The following is a 22016-nucleotide window of genomic DNA, read 5'->3' as shown; positions in this document are numbered from 1 at the left end:
TGTCCCCTCAATGGAATTTAAGCTTCCTGAGGGTAGGCTCCACTTCATTTTTTCTTTTGTATCACCATTGCTTGGCTCAATGCCTTGCACACAGTAGCTGCTTAATAAATGCTTCCTGAATGAGTGAATGAATGGAGGAAGGTAGTGTGGTGCAATGAAAGAAATACCTAGTTTAGAGTCCGAGGACTTGAGTTCAAATCCCAGCTTTATCACTTACTATTTGCATGACCTTGGGCCAATCAACATCTCTGAGCCTCAGTTCCCTCATCTGTAAAGTGAGATGGTCCTAGGTCCTTTCCAACTTAGCCTATGATCTATTTGAATGGATGAATGAGATCTAAAGATAAAGCTAAATTTGTGCCCTTCTTCCAGTTTTTTGAATACAGAGGTTCTTTCCATTATGCCGCATTGATGCTGCCTCTCCATCCATAATAACATCGCCTCTGTATTCAAATAGTAAGTGATAAAGCTGGGATTTGAACTCAAGTCCTTCATTCAGGAAGCATTTATTAAGCACCTACTGTGTGCAAGGCATTGCGCCAAGCAATGGTGATACAAAAGAAAAAATGAAGTGGAGCCTACCCTCAGGAAGCTTAAATTCCATTGAGGGGACACAACTCATTAAGTAAATGCAAAATAATCTTGGCTCTGCTACTTACCTGTATGACTTTGAACAAGACTCTTAGCCTCTTTGGTGCTCACTTTCATTCTCTGCAAAACGAGGGGGTTGAATTCAGTGATCTCTGAAGTCTTTAAATTGCATGGTCCTTTCTCCCAACCAAAAGTCTGAGAATAGAATAGGTCAGGTTTGGGGGAGGTTGGAGGAGGGGATGTAGGGGGTGATGCCAGCTTGGAGGAGGGAAAGGTAAGAAGAGAAAAGAGAGGTTTTTAGAGTGAGTAATTGATGTAATTAAAGTTATTAGTAAAGAAGAGCTTGGTTATTAAGGGGCAAATGAGTCAGCAGCAAGTGGAAATCAGAAGCCCAGTGCCATGTGGTATGTCTACAATTCTTGCATATTTCAGGAATGCCTGATTTCCTTGTAGGATGAACACCTTGGGTCTGCCATCTGTATGGTGGATGAAAACAGCCTAGCCCACATCAGGGGACCTTGGACTTGACCCTGGTGGCTGCTAGGGGAGAGGGTCCTCGAGACGAGTAGTGAGTGGTGGAGACAACTGGTGTTAAAGGAGACCTAAGGTTCATAAACGTCAAGTTGGCCCTTGACCCTCCACAAATCTCGTAGGAACATAAATTAAGATACATGAAGACCTCAGAGCCCATCTAGTCCAACCCTCTAGTTTTATAAATGAGGAAATTGAGATTCAGAGAGGTTAGATAACCTGTCCCAAGTCATATGAATAAAAAGAGGCAGAGCCAGGTCTTTTGACTTCAGAGCCACTGCTTTTTCTACTGTGTTCTTCTTATATTGTAGTGGCGATCTGGGTTGTCAAAATCCAGAGGGACATCAGCTTTGACAGATTTTACCAATCTGGAAAGGTGTCAAATGGACAGTTTGTGCATCTATTTTCTGGAGATCATCCTGGCTAAGTTTGGAAAGGCTCCTCACCAACCGGGCCTCAGAATGATGAACTCATTGGCCCCAGAAGCTCTTATAGTCTGTTGACTTGTTTTAGAGGAATTTTGACCCCTTAGTATAAATTAAATAGTACTCAGCCTGGCGTTTAAAACCTTCCCAGAATCTGGCTCTCACTGACCTTCACAATTCTTTTATAATACTATTTTTCCTGCACTCTGGGTTCTAGCGTCCATGACACTCCATCTCCTGTGCCCAAATTGTCCCCTGTCTAGGATGCCCTCCCTCCTGGTAGAATCTGTATCTCCTCCAAAGTACCACATCCTCCACAAGACCTTTCCTCCAGTTATTGGTGCTCTCTGCCCCCTTGAAGTTACTTACTATATAGTCTATTCTTACTTGTGGGACTCTCTCCACTCCCTTATTCCCTGCAGCATCTAGCAAAATACCCAGAAAAGAGTTGGCACTCAATTATCTGTCTGAAAATTGAATTGAATTGCAGTCTAGCTTCTGACACCAACACTTGACTGAGGCTGCTCTCTCTGAGGTTTCCGGTGAGGTCTTAATTGCCAGATCTAATGTCATCTTCCTAGTCCTTATGTTTCTTGACCTTTGTGCTGCTTTTGATTCTGCTGGCCATGCCCTCCTCCTGAAAGCCTTCCTCCCTGGCTTTTAACTTTCCTGTTTTCTCTTGATCTTCCTCCTACCTATCTGACCTCTCCTGCTAGATCATGCACATCCCCTTACTTTGGGAGTCCCTCATGCTGGACACTATTCTCTCTCTCTCTCTCTCTCCCTCTCTCTTTCTGTGTGTGTGTGTGTGTCTGTTTCTGTCTCTCTCTCCACACACACACACACACACACACACACACACACACACCCCTCTCTGCCAACTAGATGATACAGTGGATAGAGTGCTGGGCTTGGATTCAAGAAGACCCGAGTTCAAATCTGTCCTCAGACACTTACCAGATATGTAATTCTGGGCAAGTGTCTTAACTTCAGTGTGCCTCAGTTTCCTCACCTGTAAAATGGGGATAATAATAGCACCTACCTTTCAGGTTGTTATGAAGATCAAAAGAAATCATACTTGTACATAGCTTAGCATGTTGTGTGTCTGGCATGTAATAGGCACTATATAAACATCATCATCATCATCATCATCATCACTGTGATCTTTCTTGCTATCTCTCTCTGTCTCTATCTCTGTTTCTGTCACTGTCTCTGCCTGTTTCATATTACAACAGTTCCCCTGCATCTCCTATGTAGTTTACCTTCTGTTCTTCTCTTTCTCTACCTCTCTTTATTATCTCACTTCTTCCCATGTATTCAATAGTTATCTCCATGCAGGTAACTCCTACATCTCCCTATGCATCCCTCCTCTCTGCTGAGCTGCAGTCTTACTATCTTCAAATCCCTGCTAGGCATTTCCAACAAGATGTATTAGAACTACCTCAGATTTGACATGTTCAAAATTAAACTGATCATCTTGTCTTTTAAGTCTAGCTCTTCTTCTGAATTCCTTGTCTTTCTTAGTGTCATGACCATCCTACCAGGCATCTGGGTCTTTAACTTCAGAGTGATCCTTGACTCCTCCCTCTTCCTCATCCCCAAATGTGAAGCTATCAAGTCTTGGTAATTATTTTTTTTCATAATGTCTCTCACATCCATCCCCTTATTTACTCTTACTTAGCCACTACCTAAGCTCAGGCTTCATCATCACCCCTTGCCTAGACTATTGTAATACCATCCTATTTTGTCTCCCGGTATCAGGAACAGCAAGAAGGCAGGTTTGACTGGGCTACAAAGTGCATGAAGGAGAATACTGTGAAATAAAGTGGAAAACTAAGTCAAGGTCAAGCTGTGAGGAGCTTTGAATGTTAAATAGAAGACATGGGCATTACCCTTTGATTATAGAGTATGTTATCGTGGGAATAATCATGGCAAACTGCTCTAGTATCTCTGCCAAGAAAACCCTAAATGGGGTCATGAAGAGTTGGATATGATTGAAAAAGACTGAAAAACGATCATCGTGACTAAGACACATACTTTGGCAGCTAGGTAGTGCAGTAGATAGAGAGCTGGGCTTGGAATCAGGAAGACCCAAGGTTGGATCCCACCTTGGACACTAACTTTTTGAACCTAGGCAGCTTACTGAACCCTCTGAGCCTCTACCTGTTTTCTTATTGCTGAAAGAGAAATAATAATAATAGCACCTACCTCAGGGAGTTGTTATGAGGATCAAAGGAGATATCAGTGCTTTACAAGCCTTGAAACACATTATAAATATTGACCATCATTATTATTTGAAAAAAAATGTTCTTAGTATAAGTGAAGACCTGTACTAAGTCATCTAAGTTCCCACATGATTTTGGCCAACTGAACAAGTACCTAGGACACTCTGAGCCTTTGTATTGGCTCTCTTCTTCACTAGGGATGGACTTCCTCCTCTTAGAATCTCTAGTTTTAAGATTTAGCTCAAGCATCATCTTCTCCATGATCCATGAGCTACCATTACCTTCCCCTTGCCCCCCCATTATCTTGTATCTGTTTTATATATAATTTAAAATGTACATTTGTCTAAAGAGATAGAGTGTATGCTACTTGAGGGCAGGGACCGTTTCACTTTTGTCTTTATTCCCAATGCCTAGAACAATGCTTAGTAGGTGCTTCATGAATACTTATTGACTAATTGATTGATTTGTCATGGAGATGGGGGTCTGATTGGCCAGGGAGTCAGGAGATCTTTGGCAGATCTAGACTCTGCTATTGACTGTGAACTTGGGGTTCATTTTCCTCATCTGTATAACGAGAGGAGTGTAGTAGATTTTGTCCCAGGTACCTTCCAGCTCCTATGTGCCATGATTATAATCATAGCCAAAGGCAAAATCAAGGCATCATCAGCTACACCAAGCTGGGTCACAGAAGCAGTGAAGGAATGGATGTTATTTATAGTAACTAGAAGTAAGTACTCGGGGGAAAAAATCTGTTCCAAACATTTGCAGATGTTCTCAGAGCAAACTCTATTTTTATGAAGAAATGCTGTATAGGCTATTCAAACATTGGCCTTTCCAGTGGAAAAGGAGTGTGCAAAATGCTCCGCTCCTCCCTTCTCAGTTACCTTGTATTTATGTGGTATATATGTCTACATGTGTGTGTGTGTGTGTGTGTGTGTGTGTGTGTGTGTGTGTGTGTGTGTTGTCTCCCAGGATAGAATGTAAGTTCCTTGAGGGCAGGGACTGTTTGGTTTTTTTTTCCTTTGTAACCCCAATGCTTAGGCAGTGCTTGGCACTGATTGAAAAAAGAACCACTAAACCAAAGTAAATGGTTTTGAATCAAATTGAGGTGTAAGAAAGTGAAGAGAAATGTATCATCAGCCTCTCTGCATCCTTGCAACAAACCCCATAAAGAACAGATACGAACAGAAATTCCATTCAAAAATAACTACAGGATACAAAACATCTTGGAGTCTACATATCAAATCACCCACAGGAATGATAGGAATATAATAAAAAAAATACTCTTTACAGAAATAAATAGGGGCCTCAATAATTGGAGCAATGTGAATTGCTCATGTTTGGGTTTCACTACTATAATAAAAATGACAACGCTGCCTGAATTAATTTACTTATTTAGTATGAAACTCAGCAAACTACCAAAGGAGTACTTTATAGAACTAGGGAAATAATAACAAAATTCATCTAGAGGAAAAAAAGGTTAAGAAGTAGATATACAAGACCTCAAAATATATTTTAAAGTAGTCATCATTAACACTATTTAGTACTGGTTAATAAATATGAAAAAATCAATTGGTGGGATATATTAGGAACACGGTTTCTAGAAACAAACATAGTATCAAGGTTTTTGATAAGCCCAAAGACTCCAGCTTCTGGAGTAAGGACTAGACAAAAACTACTGAAAAATCTAGATAGCAATCTGGCAGAAATTAGGTTTAGACCAACATCTTGCACAGTATACCACAATTTCCAAATAGATACATGATCTAAATATCACATTACAAACAAATTAGAAAAGGATGGAAATACCTTTCACAACAATAGATAGGGGAAGACTTCTTGAATAAACAAGGGATTGATAGATAGTCATGGAAGATAAAATTGGAGATTCAGTTTACATAAAATCTAAAGCTTTTCTACAAATAAAATCAATGCATTTAAAATCAAAAAGGAAATGTTTACCTGAAAGAATCATTGAATCAAGTTTCTCCGATAAAGGTCTCACATTCAAGATATACATATATAGGGAACTGATCCAGATATACGAGAAAAAAGTATTTTCCTCTTGGAGACAGGTATAGATGGTCAGAGGATATGAACAGACATTTCTCAAAAGAAGGAAGCCATCAATAGCTACATGTAAAAGTGTTCCAAATCACTAATAATATGAGAAATGCAAATTAAAACAACTCTAAGATTCTATCTCACATTTGTCAGATTGGAAAAGACAGCAAAAAAGGGAAATGACAGTTGTAAGAGGGAATGTGGGAAGACAGATACACTAATGCACTGCTGATGGAATTGTAAGTTGGTGGAACCATTCTAGAAAGCAATTCGAAGCTATGCCCCCAAAGTCACTAAGCTGTGCATATCCTTTGAAGCAGCAATACTTCCACTAGGCATATACCCCAAAGGAATAAAATAAAGAAGGAAAGAGTCCATATGTGCAAAATATTCATAGTAGTACTTTTTGTTGGAGTAAAGAGCTAGAAACTAAGGAGGTACTCATCCCCTGGGGAATGGCTGAACAAATTATGGCATATGAAATATTGTATAATATATATATATAACATGTAATATAATTCATAATAATATGAAATATGTATAATATAATAATAATTATGAAAGGTACAAGAGATTCAGAGAAATCTGGGAAGTCTTGTATAAAATGATGCAGAAGGTAGTGAGTAGAACCAAGGGAACAATTTATACAATAATTACAATATTTTAAAGAAAAATGACTTGGAAAGATTTAAAAATCAATGCAATGACCAGCTGTGGCTCTAGAAGACCAAGGATGAAACATACTTCTCACCTCTTGGCAAAGAAGTAGATGTGAGGAATAAGACATACATTTTGGAGGAATTGCTAATATAGGATATATTTTGCTTGATTATACTAACTTGTTATTAGGGAAGGTTTTTATGAAGGCAAAAATGGGGGACAGGAGAAGTTAGTGATAGCAATGACCAAAAAGAAAAAAAAGAAAAGAAAAAAAGAACATCAGCAAAGCATTTTTAAAATTTTATTAATTTATTTTGATTTATCAACAATCACTTCCATATGCTTTTGAGTTTAAAAATTTTCTCCCCCTTCCTCCCCACCCCCCTCCCCAAGATGGTGCACAATCTCATATAGGCTATACATTTACATTCCTATTAAACATATTTTCACATTAGTGAAGTTGTAAGTAAAAATTAAAACCAATAGGAGGAACCATTAGAAAGAGGAAACAAAACTCAACAGAAGAGAAAAAAATGATAGATTCAACTTCCATAGTTCTTTCTTTGGATGTGGATAGCCTTGTCCACTATGAGGCCTCTGGTGGTATCTTAGATCCTTGTATGACTGAGAAGGGTTAGATTTATCAATATTAGTCATCGCACAACATGGCTGTTATTGTGTACAAAGTTCTCTTAGTTCTGCTCATTTCACTCAGAATCAGACCATATAAGTCTTTCCAGGTTTTTCTGAAGTCAGCCTGTTCATCATTTCTTATAGCACAATAGTATTCCATTACATTCATATACCACAACTTGCTCAGCCATTCCCCAATTGATGGGCATCCTCTCAATTTCCAATTCTTTGCCACCACAAAAAGAGCTGCTATGAATATTTTTGTACATGTGGGTCCTTTTCCCATTTGTTGATCTCTTTGGGATATAGCCCTAGAAGTGCTATTGCTGGATCAAAGGGTATGCACATTTTTATAGCCTTTGGGCATAGTTCCAAATTGTTCTCCAAAATGGTTGGATCATTTCACAACTCCACCAACAATGCATTAGTGTTCCAATTTTCCCACATCTTCTCCAACATTTATCATTTTCCTGTTTTGTCATGTTGGCCAATCTGATAGGTGTGATGTGGTACCTCAGAGTTGTTTTGATTTGCATTTCTCTAATCAATAATGATTTCGAGCATTTTTTCATATGAGTATAGATGGCTCTAATTTCTTCATCTGAGAACTGTCTGTTCATATCCTTTGACCATTTATCAATTGGGGTGTTCTTATAAATTTGTCTTAATTCTCTATATATTTTAGAAATGAGGCCTTTATCAGAGAGACTGGTTGTAAAAATTCTTTCCCAATTTTCTACCTTCCTTCTAATCTTAGTTGCATTGGCTTTGTTTGCAAAAACTTTTCAATTTAATGTAATCAAAATTATCTTTTGCTTTTTAATGTTCTCTATCTCCTGTTTGGTCATGAATTCTTCTGTTCTCCATAGATCTGATAGGTAAACTATTCCTTGTTCTCCAGTTTACTTATGTATCAGCCTTTATATCTAAGTCATGAACCCATTTTGACTTTATTTTGGTATATGGTGAGATTTGGGTCTATGCCTAGTTTCTGCCATACTCTTTTCCAGTTTTCCCAGCAGTTTTTTTCAAAGAGTGGGTTCTTATCCCAGAAGCTGGGGTCTTTGGGTTTATCAAATAATAGATTACTATAGTCATTGACTACTGTGTCTTGCATATTTAACCTATTCCACTGATCCACCTCCCTATTTCTTAGCCAGTACCAAGCAGTTTTGATGATTGCTGCTTTATAATACAATTTAAGATCTGGAATTGCTAGGCCACCTTCCCCTGCATTTCTTTTCATTAGTTCCTTTGATATTCTGGACCTTTTGTTTTTCCAAATGAATCTTGTTATTATTTTTTCTAACTCTATAAAATAATTTTTTGGTAGTTTGATTGGTATGGCACTGAATAAGTAAATGAGCTTAGGTAGGATTGTCATTTTTATTATATTAGCTCGGCCTACCCATGAGCAACTGATGTTTTTCCAATTATTTAGATCTGAATTTATTTGTGTGAAAAGTGTTTTGTAATTGTGTTCATAGAGTTCCTGGGTTTGTTTCGGGAGGTAGATTCCTAAATATTTTATAATGTCTATAGTAAGTTTAAATGGGATTTCTCTTTCTATCTCTTGCTGTTGGGCTTTATTGGTAATATATAGAAATGCTGATGATTTATGTGGGTTTATTTTATAGCTTGCAACTTTGCTAAAGTTGTTTATTATTTCAAGTAGTTTTTTACTTGATTCTCTAGGATTCTCTAAGTATATCATCATGTAATCTGCAAAGAGTGATAGCTTTGTTTCTTCTTTGCCTATTCTAATGCCTTCAATTTCTTTTTCTTCTCTTATTGCTAAAGCTAAGTTTCCAGTACAATATTGAATAACAGTGGTGATAATGGACATCCTTGTTTCACCCCCGATCTTATTGGAAATGCTTCTAGCCTGTCCCCATTACATATAATGCTAGATGCTATTTATTGTTTTAAGGAAGACTCCATTTATACCTATGCTTTCTAGTGTTTTTAATAGGAATGGGTATTGTATTTTATCAAAAGCTTTTTCTGCATCTATTGAGATGATCATGTGGTTTCTGTTGGTTTTGTGTTGATATGCTCAATGATGCTGATAGTTTTCCTAATATTGAACCAACCCTGCATTCCTGGTATAAATCCTACCTGGTCATAGTGTATTATTCTTGTGATAAGTTGCTGTATCTATTGCTAGTATTTTGTTTAAAATTTTTGCATCTATATTCATTAGAGAAATTGGTCTATAATTTTCTTTCTCTATTTTGACTCTTCCTGGTTTAGGTATCAGCACCATATTTGTATCATAAAAAGAATTTGATAAGACTCCTTCTTCACCTATTTTCCCAAATAGTCTATATAGTATTGGAATTAATTGTTCTTTAAATGTTTGATAGAATTCACATGTAAATCCATCTGGCCCTGGAGATTTTTTCCTAGGGAGTTCATCAATGGCTTGTTCAATTTCTTTTTCTGAGATGGGGTTATTTAAGTATTTTACTTCCTCTTCTGTTAATCTGGGCAATTTATATTTTTGTAAATATGTATCCATTTCACTAAGATTGTCAAATTTGTTGGCATATAGTTGGGCAAAATAATTCCTAATTATTGTTTTAATTTCCTCTTCCTTGGTGGTAGCTTTGCCCTTTTCATTCTTGATACTAGTAATTTGGTTTTCTTCTTTCTTTTTTTAATTAAATTAACCAAAGGTTTATCTATTTTATTGGTTTTTTTCATAAAACCAGCTCTTAGTTTTATTTATTAGTTCAATAGTTTTCTTAATTTCAATTTTTTAATTTTTCCTTTGGTTTTCAATATTTCTAATTTGGTGTTTAGTTGAGGATTTTTAATTTGTTCTTTTTCTAGTTTTTTTGTTGTATGCCCAATTCATTAATCTCCTCTTTTTCTATTTTATTTATGTAAGCATTTAGAGATATAAAACTTCCCCTAAGAACTGCTTTCACTGCATCCCATAGGTTTTGGTATGTTGTCTCATTATTGTCATTCTCTTGAATGAAATTATTGATTGTTTCTATGATTTGTTGTTTGACCCAATCATTTTTTAGGATTAGATTATTTAGTTTCCAATTATTTTTTAGTCTATCTTTCCATGGCCCTTTATTACATATGATTTTTATTGCACCATGATCTGAAAAGGATGCATTTAATATTTCTGCCTTTCTGCATTAGATTATGAGGTTTTTATGCCTAGTACATGGTTAATTTTTGTGTATGTGCCATGTACTGAGAAAAAAGTATATTCCTTTCTATTCCCATTCATTTTTCTCCAGAGGTCTATCATACCTAACTTTTCTAATGTTCTATTCACCTCTTTAACTTCTTTCTTGTTTATTTTATGGTTAGATTTATCTAGAACAGAGAGAGGGAGGTTGAGGTCCCCCACTAGTATAGTTTTGCTGTCTATTTCTTCCTGTAACTCCCTGAACTTCTCCTCTAAGAATCTGGATGCTATACCATCTGGTGTATATAAGTTTAGTAATGATATTACTTCATTGTCTATGGTGCCTTTTAGAATGATGTAGTCTCCTTCCTTATCTCTTTTGATTAGATCTATTTTTGCTCTTGCTTTGTATCAGCAAAGCATTTTTAAACATGCATGAAAGAGAATGGAATGAAAGCCAGAGAGATACAGAAACAAATGGAATAGCTTTTGGAACTAACACACTAAAATTTAGTATGTACTTAAAAAACCAAGCTATATGTGATGACATTAATAGTTACAATACTTTCTTTCATTCTTTGTATATGAAAATGTTCATGTTTATTGGTATTTGTCTAGTTCAGAAATAATGAAATTTTTGAAATATATTTAAAACATGTGGGGAAACTGAGGTTCAGAGAGATTAAGTAATTTCCCCCAGGGTCCAATAAGTGGTGATTAGCAGAGTTATAGTTCAAACTTGAGTCCTTTGGCTTTGTCCGGGCATCTTTCCACTTGACAGTTTTCTAAAGATGATTAAACACAGGGGGATGTAATCGCAACCGTCACACATGGAAGGGCCTGTCCAGTGGAAGAGGGATTAGATTTGTTCTACTTGGCCCCAGAGATGAGAACTGACAATGATGGATGGGAACGGCAAAGAAGCAAATTTGGGGTTGATGTGAGGAAGATCTTCTTGGCAATGGGAACTGTCTAAGAGTGTCTCTTTGCCCCTTGTCTCTGAGCAACCCTAAGATTTTACTTTCTGAGAAGTCCTGTGGATAGCTAGTTGTCTTCTCCTTAAAAAGTGAATCCCCATTTTAAGTAAACAGGGATATTGAAGTCCTCTCCTCCTTGACATCCTGATCGTACCATGTACTGTTCTGGGGCCCTTATTTTAGGAAGGATGTTGACTACTGTAGAGTATTCACAAGAGGGTGAGCTGAATGGTGAAGGGACTAGAAGCCATGTCAATCACTAAACATTTATTAAACACCTATTATGTGCTAGGCATTATGCTGAGTGCTGGAAACACAAAAGAGGGAAAAGCCAGTCTGTGTCCTCAAGGAGCTTACAATCTAATACGATAAGAGCATAGATTGAAGGACCAGAGATGTTGAGCCCTGGAGAGAAGACTTGGGGGGAGGCATACTGTCTTCAATTCTTTGAAGGGCTGTTAATGTGGATGACAGATTAGACTTCTGAGGACAGAACTAGGAATAATGAGTAAAAGTTACAGGGAGTCAGATTTCAATCCCACATATGAAAAACCTTCATTCTGTCCAGAAGTGGAATGGACCACCAAAGAATGTAGTTAGTTCCCTCTCAATCCAATTCAAGCCATATTAACACCCTCTCTGGGCCAACAGTGGGCTGGGCATCATCAAGCAGAGGGTAGTTGACTACTTTTCAGGGTGCTGTAAGGAGGACGCCCTTAGAATGGATTCCTAATCTCTCAGCAGCTCTGAGTTTCTATCATATCTATGCAGGGTTCAGAGATTATCTGTTTTCTTCACTGTCTTAGACCCCATGGAGCACTGGACTGGGGGAGATATTGGAGTTCGGTTTATTTACAGTATGACTTTAGGCAATTCACCAGAGACCCAAGTAGCACAGACATGACTCTGCTCTGGGGGGAAAACGGTGGTAGAAAGAGACATACCTCCACACTCAGCTGTTTGTCCATATTAGTTGTGGTTTGGGGTAGGGCCATTTTGGTATGGGGGAAAGTGGATTTGGAGTCAGGAGACCTGGATTCTAGTTCTGGTTCTGCCACTTAATCATTATATGACCTTGGGAGAGTCACTTCACCTCTGGGGAGGGTTTTGGAATGTGGTCTCTAAGATCCCCTCTGTTTCTAAAGTCCTATGATCCTGAGATCCAGTGCTATCCTTAGAAGTCAATTTTTCTTTAGTGCTTGGGATCAATCAATAAACACTTATTGAGCACCTACTATGTGTCAGGCACTGTGTTAAGCCCTAGGGATAGAAAAAGAGGTACGATAGAGTCCTTGACCTCAGGGATCTCATAATCTAATGAGAAGCAGCATGGGGGTGATGGTGAAGGAAGTAGTAACCAATCAAAGCAACTTGTGTTTCAGTTCAATATTAAAAAATCCACGGAGCCTGTCCAGCCCAGAGCCCTCCTGAAGTTCCCAGACATCTATGGACCTAAGCCAGCAGTGACTGCCCCAGAGGTCATCAACTACGCCGATTACACCTTGAGGACCACGGAGGAGGAGCCAGTCCCTGCCAGCACACAGGCCCTGAATGACAGTCGCCTCAAAAGACAGGTTACCGAGGAGCTCTTCATCCTCCCTCAGAATGGTAGGCTTTCTCTCTCCCAGCACCTCCTCCTCCACCAGGGCACCCACTCTGTTGGTCATTGGCCTCACCAAATTGTCTGCCTGTGGCAGACTGGGACATTCACAGGGACCAATGGAGTAAAAAATGTCCCTGGCTGGGATGGGACAGTGGGATTCTCAGACAGAAAAGCCGTCTGGTCTAAGTTTCAAGGTCCCATTGAGATCCCAGTCCAGTAACAAGCTGCCCATCCTTCTCTCTCCAGGTTTCCCATTGCCTTACTGGGAAATGGAAAATCTGAGTCCCACTGAAGTCAGTTATATCGGGGTTGAACCTCATGGTAGGCACTTGGAGGAACACAAGAAGACTAATAGACATAGTGTTTAACCACATTCGTTAAGCTCCTGGTCTCCAGCCCATCACACAACCACTAAAGTCATTTTCCCTATTAGGTAACTCATGTAAAATAGAAGGTCCTTCAGGGTAGAGATGGCTTTCCCCTTTGTATGTGTGTCTTCTGCACTTAGTACAATGACTTCACAGGGTAGGGATCCCTCCTATGAGCAGACTTGATCTAAAAATATACTTCCTCTAGTAAAGCAGATCAGTCCCTGCTCAGGCATTTCTAGTTCTAAAAGATTGCCTGTGGCATTGAGAAGTTAATTGACTTTCCCAGGGTCACACAAGCAGAATGTGTCATAACTGGACTTAAATCCAGGCCTTTTGGACTGAAGCCAAGTCTTTGTCTACTCCAAGGATTCTTAACCTGGGTCCCATGAACCCCTGGGGAGGGGGAATCTATGCACATGGTGGGAAATTCATTGTTGATTTTACTAATCAATGACTAAAATTTAGTATTTTCTTTCATTATGATCTTTTTAAAAAAATTGCATGATTCTGAGCAGGGGTCCATAGGCTTCACCAAAGTGTAAAAGACATACAGGACACATGAAAAGTTGAGAACCTTTGCTCTACTGCCTTTCACCTTGAATGCATACATATTAAGCAGAATTGAGTTGAATCATGGTACTTTCCTGCACCTCAGTGCCCTCTCCCATTATCCCCAAGCTAATATAAAAATTCTTTAGTCTGGCATTCAAGGCCTACCACAATCCTACCTTCCTAGCCTTATTTGAAAGCATTCCTATTGACACATTCCATGTTCAAGTCGAGTCAACAAGCATTTATTAAACTCCTACTGTGTGTCAGGCACTGTGCTAAGCAATGGGGTTGCATTGTTGCTGTTGTTATTCAGTCATGTCTGACTCTTCATGACCTCATTTGGAGTTTTCTTGGCAGAGATACTGGAGTGGTTTGCCATTTCCTTCGCCAGCTCATTTTACATTTGAAGAAACTGAGGCAAACAGAGTTAAATGACTTGCCCAGGGTCACACATTTAGTTAGTGTTATTCTGAGGTCACATTTAAGCTGCCTCAGTGGGCACACCAAGAAAGGCAAACATAGTCCACAGGAGCTCCCAGTCTAATAGGAATGACAATGTGCAAACAACTCTTTGTGAGCAAGACAGTAACGGTAAAAATAAGAAATAATGAGACACAGGAGTTTATTAAATGGGGGAGGAGGAGGGAAGGGCACATGGCCAACCTGAGTCAGTAATCCTGCCCATTCTCTGCTTCCATCCATTTGTATACTCACTTCCCTCCCCTCCCCCATCTCCAAAGAATTCCTTCCTTTTCAACTTGTTGAAATTATTTCTTTCCATCAAGGTCCAGCTCAGGTGTCAACTCCCCCAAGAAGTTGCATTTGACTCCTTCCCTTCCCCCCCCCCCCCAGGTATAGGTGATGTTTCCTTTTCAAATCTCTCCTGCTTTTATATTCGACCTCCCCCACATCCTGCTCACAGTCAATTCAGTCCAATTTGACAAGTGAAGTTGCCCATTATATACCCACTATGAGCCAACGGACAGATGCAAAGACAAGGAAAGGAAAGGGAAGCTCTAATGCAGAGCTGAATCTAGGAGATTGTGAGGCCCCTCTCTCATCTCACCTCTGCCTCCTGGCTTTTGCCGAGCCCCGTCTGAAATCCTTCCTGCTGCTAGATGCCTTTCCCAATCCCCCTTCATGCTGGTGCCTTCCGTTTCTCGACTGCCTCTGGTTAGTCCTGTACACACCTTGCTGGTGCATGTCCGCTTTCATTAAGCTAGGGGCCCCTCAAGAGTGGAGACTGCCTTTTGCCCATTTTTGTAACCCAAGAGCTTAGCACAATGCCCGACCAGAGCAGGTCCATCGCAGAAGCTCATTGGCTTCTCCTTAGACGAGAAGGTCTGCATCGTGGAACTAGGAGGCACCAAGGAAGAGATGAGAGGAAGGAAACAGTCCCTGGGCTGAGTTGTCAGGAAAGTAGCATTTGCAGGAGGGCCAGTGACTGAGAAATCGGTCTGTAAAGACAGAATAGAGCCAGACTGAAGGACTTTAAATGCCATTGTACACCCTAATACATTTAATTGCCTTTTGTTTATTCACCTTCCCTACTAGATTGGAAGCCTCTTGAGGGAAGGTACTGTACCTTGTTCACAATTTTTTATCACCAGCACCCAGTACTGGGGCTTGACCATAATAGGTGTTTAATAAATGCTTGTTGAATTTAATTGAGGCAGTTAGGACTGGCTTTGCTTTTTAGGGGGATGGCAGGGAGGGAAGTAAAAAGCAACTGGCTGCTGTGGTCCTTTCCTAATACCATTAGAATGGTTACCCCCACCCCCCAAACAAAACAAAACAAAAACCCTTGGCACTTGAAATCCTAGACAGTCTCCTGCCTTGGGAAATTGGTACCAGGAAGCCTAATAAAAGAAGCTCCACTTAAAACCTTAGGACTTTCACAGGAGCACAGTTTTAGAACTGAATTGGACTTTACAGGCCATCTGCAGCCTCATTTTACAAATGGTCAGGGAGTTACCCAAGGTCACGAAGCTGGGTAATTGGCTTTAATTAGGAGCTGTTAAAAGTGGGCCCCCAGTAATAGTATTGTCATTGCTAAGTTGTTTCAGTGGTATCCAATTCTTCAAGACCCTTTTTGGGGTTTTCTTGGCAAAGATCCTAGAGTGGTTTGCCATTTCCTTCTTTAGCTCATTTTGCAGATGAGGAAACTGAGGCAAATAGAGTGAAGTGACTTGCCCAGGGTCATGTAGCTAGTAAGTGTCTGAGGCCAGATTTGAACTAAGGAAGATAGTTTTCCTGACTCCAGGTCCGGCAGTCTGTTCACTATGGCGCCTCCTAACTGCCCCAGTAATAGTATTAGAGCTTGTCATTCCCAATAGCCCATTTTCAATTTTGAAGGGCACCAGAGATAGATGGTTTCTGAGGTTCTCTCAAGTTCTAACATAGCAGCAACAAACCTCCTTAAATACCTTGCTCTCCTTTCTGAGCCCACCTGCTCTTACCCTTTGCAGTGATGCCCAACCTCCTCTGTGAGAGAGACAATGAGGGGGGAAATGGGGCAGTAGGGAGAACCTGAGAGGGAAGTACCATGGACAGGGCATTGTTTCTGGCGGCAGAAGATGGGGGTTCTAGTCTCAGTGCTGATGCTTACTAGGTACCTGTGAATCAGGCCCTGTGCTAAGTGATGGGGTCGCAAAGAAAGGCAAGAAGCAGTCCCCTCCCCCAAGGAGCTCACACTCCAATGAAGGCAACAACCTTGGAACAACTGTGTGTGAGGCAGCTTTGGCCAGGGGTCCCCAAAGTCTTCGTGTGGTTTTATGTGTTCATACCTTAATAAGCTTTCAGCTTTAATAGCTTAAAACCACATGAAGGCTGTGGGGACCCCCTAGCCGCATGGTAAATTGGAGCTAACCAATAGAGGGAAGGTCTTAGCATTATAGTCAGTTTACCGTCTGTAAAATGAAAGGAGCTGGACAAGAGAGCCGAGGCTCCTGCCTGCTCTCAGTCTATGATCCTGTGGAGTTAGGAAAACCTGGCTTTGCACTGCTGCTCTGGGAACCCAGCTGACTTAGCTTTAGTGGGGCTTGGTTTCTTCAGCTGTCTAATGAAGATGGGATTATGAAGGCTACCTACTGGCACACAGGTGTTAGGAGGCTGAAATGAAATGGGTGGGAGAATCTGCAAAAGTGAGCCCAAGATTCCTGAAATGTCGCCTATTATGTTTCCATGGTCTGCATGGAAAACCCACTACCTGTCCTTCAGGGAAACTTGCCTGGACCACAGGGTTTCATTCTGGAATGGCATCTTAAAGATCACCTAGTCCAGCCATTTAATTATACATATAAGAAAACTGAGGCTCCATAGAAGGAAAGTGACTTGCCCATGGTTGTACAGAGCTGAGAGTCAAACCCAAGTCCTCTGACCCCAAATCCAGAACCATTTGAATGATTCCAGCCTTGGGGTTCCTTTAGGAGCTTGGTGTATCACACCCATTTCATGGGGGTGGTGGAAGTGTAGTAGACAGAGAGCTGGGCCTAGAGTCAGGAAGACTCATCTTCCTGAGTTCAATTCCAGCCTCAGACACTTACTAGCTGTGTGACCCTGGGTAAGTCACGTCACCCTATTTGCCTCAGTTTCCTCATCTGTAAAATGAGCTGGAGCGGGAAATGGCAAACCATTCCAGTATCTCTGTCAAGAAAACCCCAAATGGGGTCACAGAGAGTCAGACAGGACTGAAAACAATAGCGACAAGGAGTTATGCCCTCACTGAGTTCACACTACTGTGCCTCCCAGTTTGGAAACCTGTCTGAGAGTAGTGCCTTTGTATTCCTGAGTAAGACTCTCTTGAAGGTCTTTCTGGTGTCTGGCATTTGTACAACCAGCAAGCTGGCCCGCTGCCCAAATTCCCCACCTGCCCCCAGCAGGGAAAGGCTGTCACTAGATCACAATCAACTGGAGTCTGGAGCTGTCAGAAAGCTAGCTGCTGGAGGGTGTCATGCTTTCCAGGGCACTTTGTCACTCAGATGACCCTGGCTTCCTGCTGGTGACTGTCACACCTTTAGAGATTCTAGTAACACTCAGGTCCTCACACCCTTAGCCTTCTATGGTATTAAAAAGTGCACAGAAAATAAAATGCCAAGGCTAAAAGGACACTTGGAACATGCAACAAAGAACTCCAGGAAGGGACCTTAGATCGGTATGACATAGGATGTCAGAGCTAGGAACATGGGACATAGAATGTCCTAGCAGGAAGGGTCTTTGGAACCTAGAACCTAGAATGACAAAGCTGGAAAAAAAACTTAGAACATAGAGTTTAGGATGTGTGAGCTGAGACAACACAGGGCATTTAACTGGTTACAGCTGTCAGGGTTTTGGAGGCCATTTAGTCAAACTCCCTCATTTTTAAGTGAGAAAATAGGCCCAGAGAGGGAAAGTAACTTGCCTGAAGGTGCACAGCTGGTGAGTGGCATTATACTGACCTCTCAATTGATGAACAAATATTTCCTAGATGCCTACTCTGTACCAGGGGCTAGGCATGGCACTGGATACATGGTTTTTAGGCTGGTTTTGCTGGCAAAGCATTAAGTGGGAACATAGGGGAAAGATGAAGCAGGGGAGAGATGGGATCCCCTGGGGAGTGGACATGACTCCTGTGCTTCTCCCTGCCAGGTGTGGTGGAAGATGTCTGTGTGATTGAGACGTGGAATCCAGAGAAGGCTGCCAGCTGGAACCAGGCCCCAAAACTCCACTACTCCCTGGGCTATGACCACCAGAAGGCCCAGCTGTCTGTGACGCTCCTGGAAGGTAAATGCCCTATCCTTCCTTCTGCCTCCACCCTAATACTTCACTCCTGAAGGTTCTTTACAGGTCAAGGCAAGGGGGGAAGGGGTGAAGAAATGATTGAGAAAACATTTCATGCTATTAAGATCTGAAGAGTCAGTGCCCGGAGAGACTTTGGAGGTCATCCAATTCCTCCCCCATCTTATTTTTTCTTTTCTCTTGAAAAACTTTTATCATCTTTTATTTTTACCTCACCTACATTTCCGAATATATCCCTTCCCTTCTACCTCCCAGACAGCCATTGCTTATGAATAAAGAAGTAGAGAAGACAAAGAAATAATTTAGCAGACCTAACCAATACATCCATCCAATATGTCATTGTATGCCATGTTCTACACCCATCACCTCAGCAAGGAAGAAAGGGAGGTACACTCTTATGTCTGCTTGGGGCTAAACCTGTCATTTTACAGATGAAGAAACTGACTCTCAGAGAGTTTAAATAACTTACCCAGGGCTTCAAAATTAGCAAATAGTAGAGCTGAGCTTCAAATCCAGGTCCATTGACCCCCCGATTCAGCATTTTTTTCACCACCCACTTACTGATTACCACTTTCTACTTATCTGAACAGGAATTCTCTCTACAACATCCCAGAAAAAATGATTATCCAGCCTCAGTTTGAAAATATTTAATTACAGAGACCTTATTACCTCCCAAGACAGCTCATTCTACCTTTTAATCGTTCTAAGTATCCGGAAAGTTTATCTTTACATTTAGCTGAAATCTGCCTCTCTATAGATTCTACTCACTAAGATGCTGTGACGTGGTAAAGTTAGAGTACTGGGCTTGCAGCAAAGAAAGCTTGAATTCAAATCTTGCCTCAGCTACCTATAAGCTAGACTCTTTGTGCCTCAGTTTTCCTCCTTTGTAAAATGAGGGTATTGTATTTGATCATCTCTCTCATCCAATTCTAAAATTTCTGATTCATCTGTTGAATTTCTTTCTTGCCAGAAATGTCTATGGAATTTTCCCAATGGCTCTGATTTCATGATTATAGCTATTTTTTTTATTCATTCATTCATTCATTCATTCATTCATTCATTTACTCATTCATTTATTTATTTATTTATTTTGCTTTTAGGCAATTGGGGTTAAGTGACTTGCCCAGGGTCACACAGCTAGTAAGTGTCAAGTGTTTGATCTGAGGCCGGATTTGAACTCAGGTCCTCCTGACTTCAGGGCTGGTGCTCTAATCCACTGCGCCACCTAGCTGCCCCTATAGCTATTTTGTTAATGATAGGTTAGGCATTCCAGAGAGCACAATGGAAGGGGAGGTCAGAGCAGGATAGGGACTTGGGAGGCAAAGGGCTGAGGTAGGTGGGAATACAGGATTGTAAAATGGTACCAGGAGGAGGGAGTTTTTGCCTAGGCAGTCTGCAATTCCAGATCACAGTCAGAAAAAAAGGAGAGCCCAGTGGATTTTCTCATCTTAGCCGTACCCACCCCTGCTCAACTGAACTGAGGCCCAATTGCCACATCCCCTAGTGGTTGCTCAGCCCCTGACCTTCCTTCTCTCTCCAAGGCTATGATTCTGGGATTGCCCTACCTGGAGGGTGTTTAGGTTTAAATCATTAGGTACCTGCAAGCAGTAGGAGGATATTATAGTGTCCTTGGCTCAGGAGACCAGAGCATGGATGATTAAAGGGGTGTTGGCAGTTATCAGATAAACTTCTGCTTTCTTTGTGTTCCAAACTCTAAATGTGAGGTGTGCCTTTCCAAATGTGCAGGGTGTCCCCAGGTTTCCTTTCCTCCACCTTAGACAAACAAAGCTGACCAAATGCCAAGGAACACACATCCATCATGTGATGCTGCTTGGGTTCTAAAGCCTGAGGCTTGGGATTGGGAGGAGAGTGGGCTCTAGCTCTTTGGTAGGTCTTTCTAGATCTCCATCATTTGAGAGCAGCCTGCCAGAATGGAAACTCTGGGAGATGATACATCAGAAGACCTAGGTTCAAATCCTGGTTCTGGTACTTATTTGGCACACGAAATTGGACAAATCATTTTATCTCTCTGAGCCTTGTTTTTTCCATCCAAAAAATGGTTATAATAATACTTCTACTACCTACATCACTGGGCTCTTATTAGGACTCCATTTTGTAAAGCTTAAAGTGATACAGAAATGTTTCATTTTCTCCACAGTGCCTCCTTCTAACCTTCCTTCAATTTTTCTCCCCCTTTTCTTTAAAAAAAAGTTATTGATTTTTTGGGTTGTTATATCACATTCATTTCTGAGTATACCCATCTACAACCCCCTTACGCAGCAAGGCATCTTTTGTAAGAAAGATTTAAGAAGGAAGAAGAAAAACAAATCAATTCAGCAAAAATGGACACAACTGAGTCTGATGACATCTAGAATGTTCTGCAGGCACAATTTCCCACCTGCAAAGAAGAGGAAGAGGCAGATTTTTCTCATCTCTACTCTATGGGCAGCTAGGTGGCATAGTAGATAGAGCTCTGGACCTGCAATCAGGCAAACCTGAGTCCAAATCTGGCCTCAGAGACTTACCAGCTATGTGACCCTGGGCAAATCACTTAACCTTTATGCTACTCACTTTCCTTAACTGTGATAGTCAGTTAATATAGATTTATTAAGTGCCTACTATGTGCCAGGCACTGTGCTAAGTGTGGGGATACAAAGAGAGGCGAAAGACAACCCCTGTCCTCAAGGATCTTACAATCTAATGGGGATGGTTTTGTGAAGGCTACCTCACAGGGTTATAAGGATCAAATGAAATAAGAATGGCACATAGTGGGCACTTAATAAATGTGTGTCCCCTTCCTTACGCTCCCCCCCCCCTGCCCAGGGCCAAACTTAGTCATTGTAATTACGTAGTCATCTCTTCTTAATGATTACTGATTACACTGGTGAGCATGTTGAGAGAAGAGACTGTTTTTGCTTTTCTTTGTATCTCCAGAGCCCTCAGTTAGTGCCTGGCACAGAGTAGGTGCTCAATAAATACTTATTATTGACTTGAGTGGCATTATCCTAACTGATCAATTGGGGCATACTCAATGGCCCACACCTGAACCATGAGTTTAACCTTTCAAAGCACTTTTACCTGGATTATCTCACATGTACTGGAAGCACAGATCTGATCATGCCACCCCTCAGTTCAAGAACCCTCAGTGGCTGCCTATTGCTTCCAGGATAAAATGCAAACTCCTCAGCTTGGCATTGGAAGTCCTTCACCATCTGGGTCTAGTCTACCTTTCCAGGCTTATTGCATGTCACTCCTCTTCTCAGAAATTGACATACCACTTCCCATTTTGATGCCTTTGTCCAGCCTGTTGCTCATGCTTGGAACAAACTCCCAATTCACCATCATCTTTTAGAGTCCTTAGCTTCCTTCAAGGACCAACTCTCATGTCACCTATAATGGGAAGCCCTTCCTGCTTCCCTTAGTTATTGATGGTGCCTCCTTTCTTCTTTTCCTCCTT

At 40.8% G+C, this 22016-nt stretch overlaps 1 protein-coding gene across 1 annotated transcript in view; it reads left to right on the top strand.

The window, feature by feature from the left end:
• SYT13 (synaptotagmin 13) overlaps nt 1–22016 on the top strand; it is a 69188-nt gene that overhangs the window by 13694 nt on the left and 33478 nt on the right. The window contains exons 2-3 of the mRNA XM_021009794.2: nt 12640–12865; nt 18410–18544. Of these exons, the coding sequence (XP_020865453.1) occupies nt 12640–12865; nt 18410–18544 (361 nt within the window). The remainder of the gene's footprint in view (nt 1–12639; nt 12866–18409; nt 18545–22016) is intronic.

This window comes from Phascolarctos cinereus, unplaced genomic scaffold (assembly GCF_003287225.1).
Source record: "Phascolarctos cinereus isolate Bilbo 61053 unplaced genomic scaffold, phaCin_HiC Scaffold_9;HRSCAF=440, whole genome shotgun sequence".
In the NCBI taxonomy this organism is placed as follows: Eukaryota; Metazoa; Chordata; class Mammalia; order Diprotodontia; family Phascolarctidae; genus Phascolarctos; species Phascolarctos cinereus.
The sequence above is the reverse complement of the archived record's forward strand: the minus strand, read 5'-3'. Positions and strand labels throughout refer to the sequence as shown.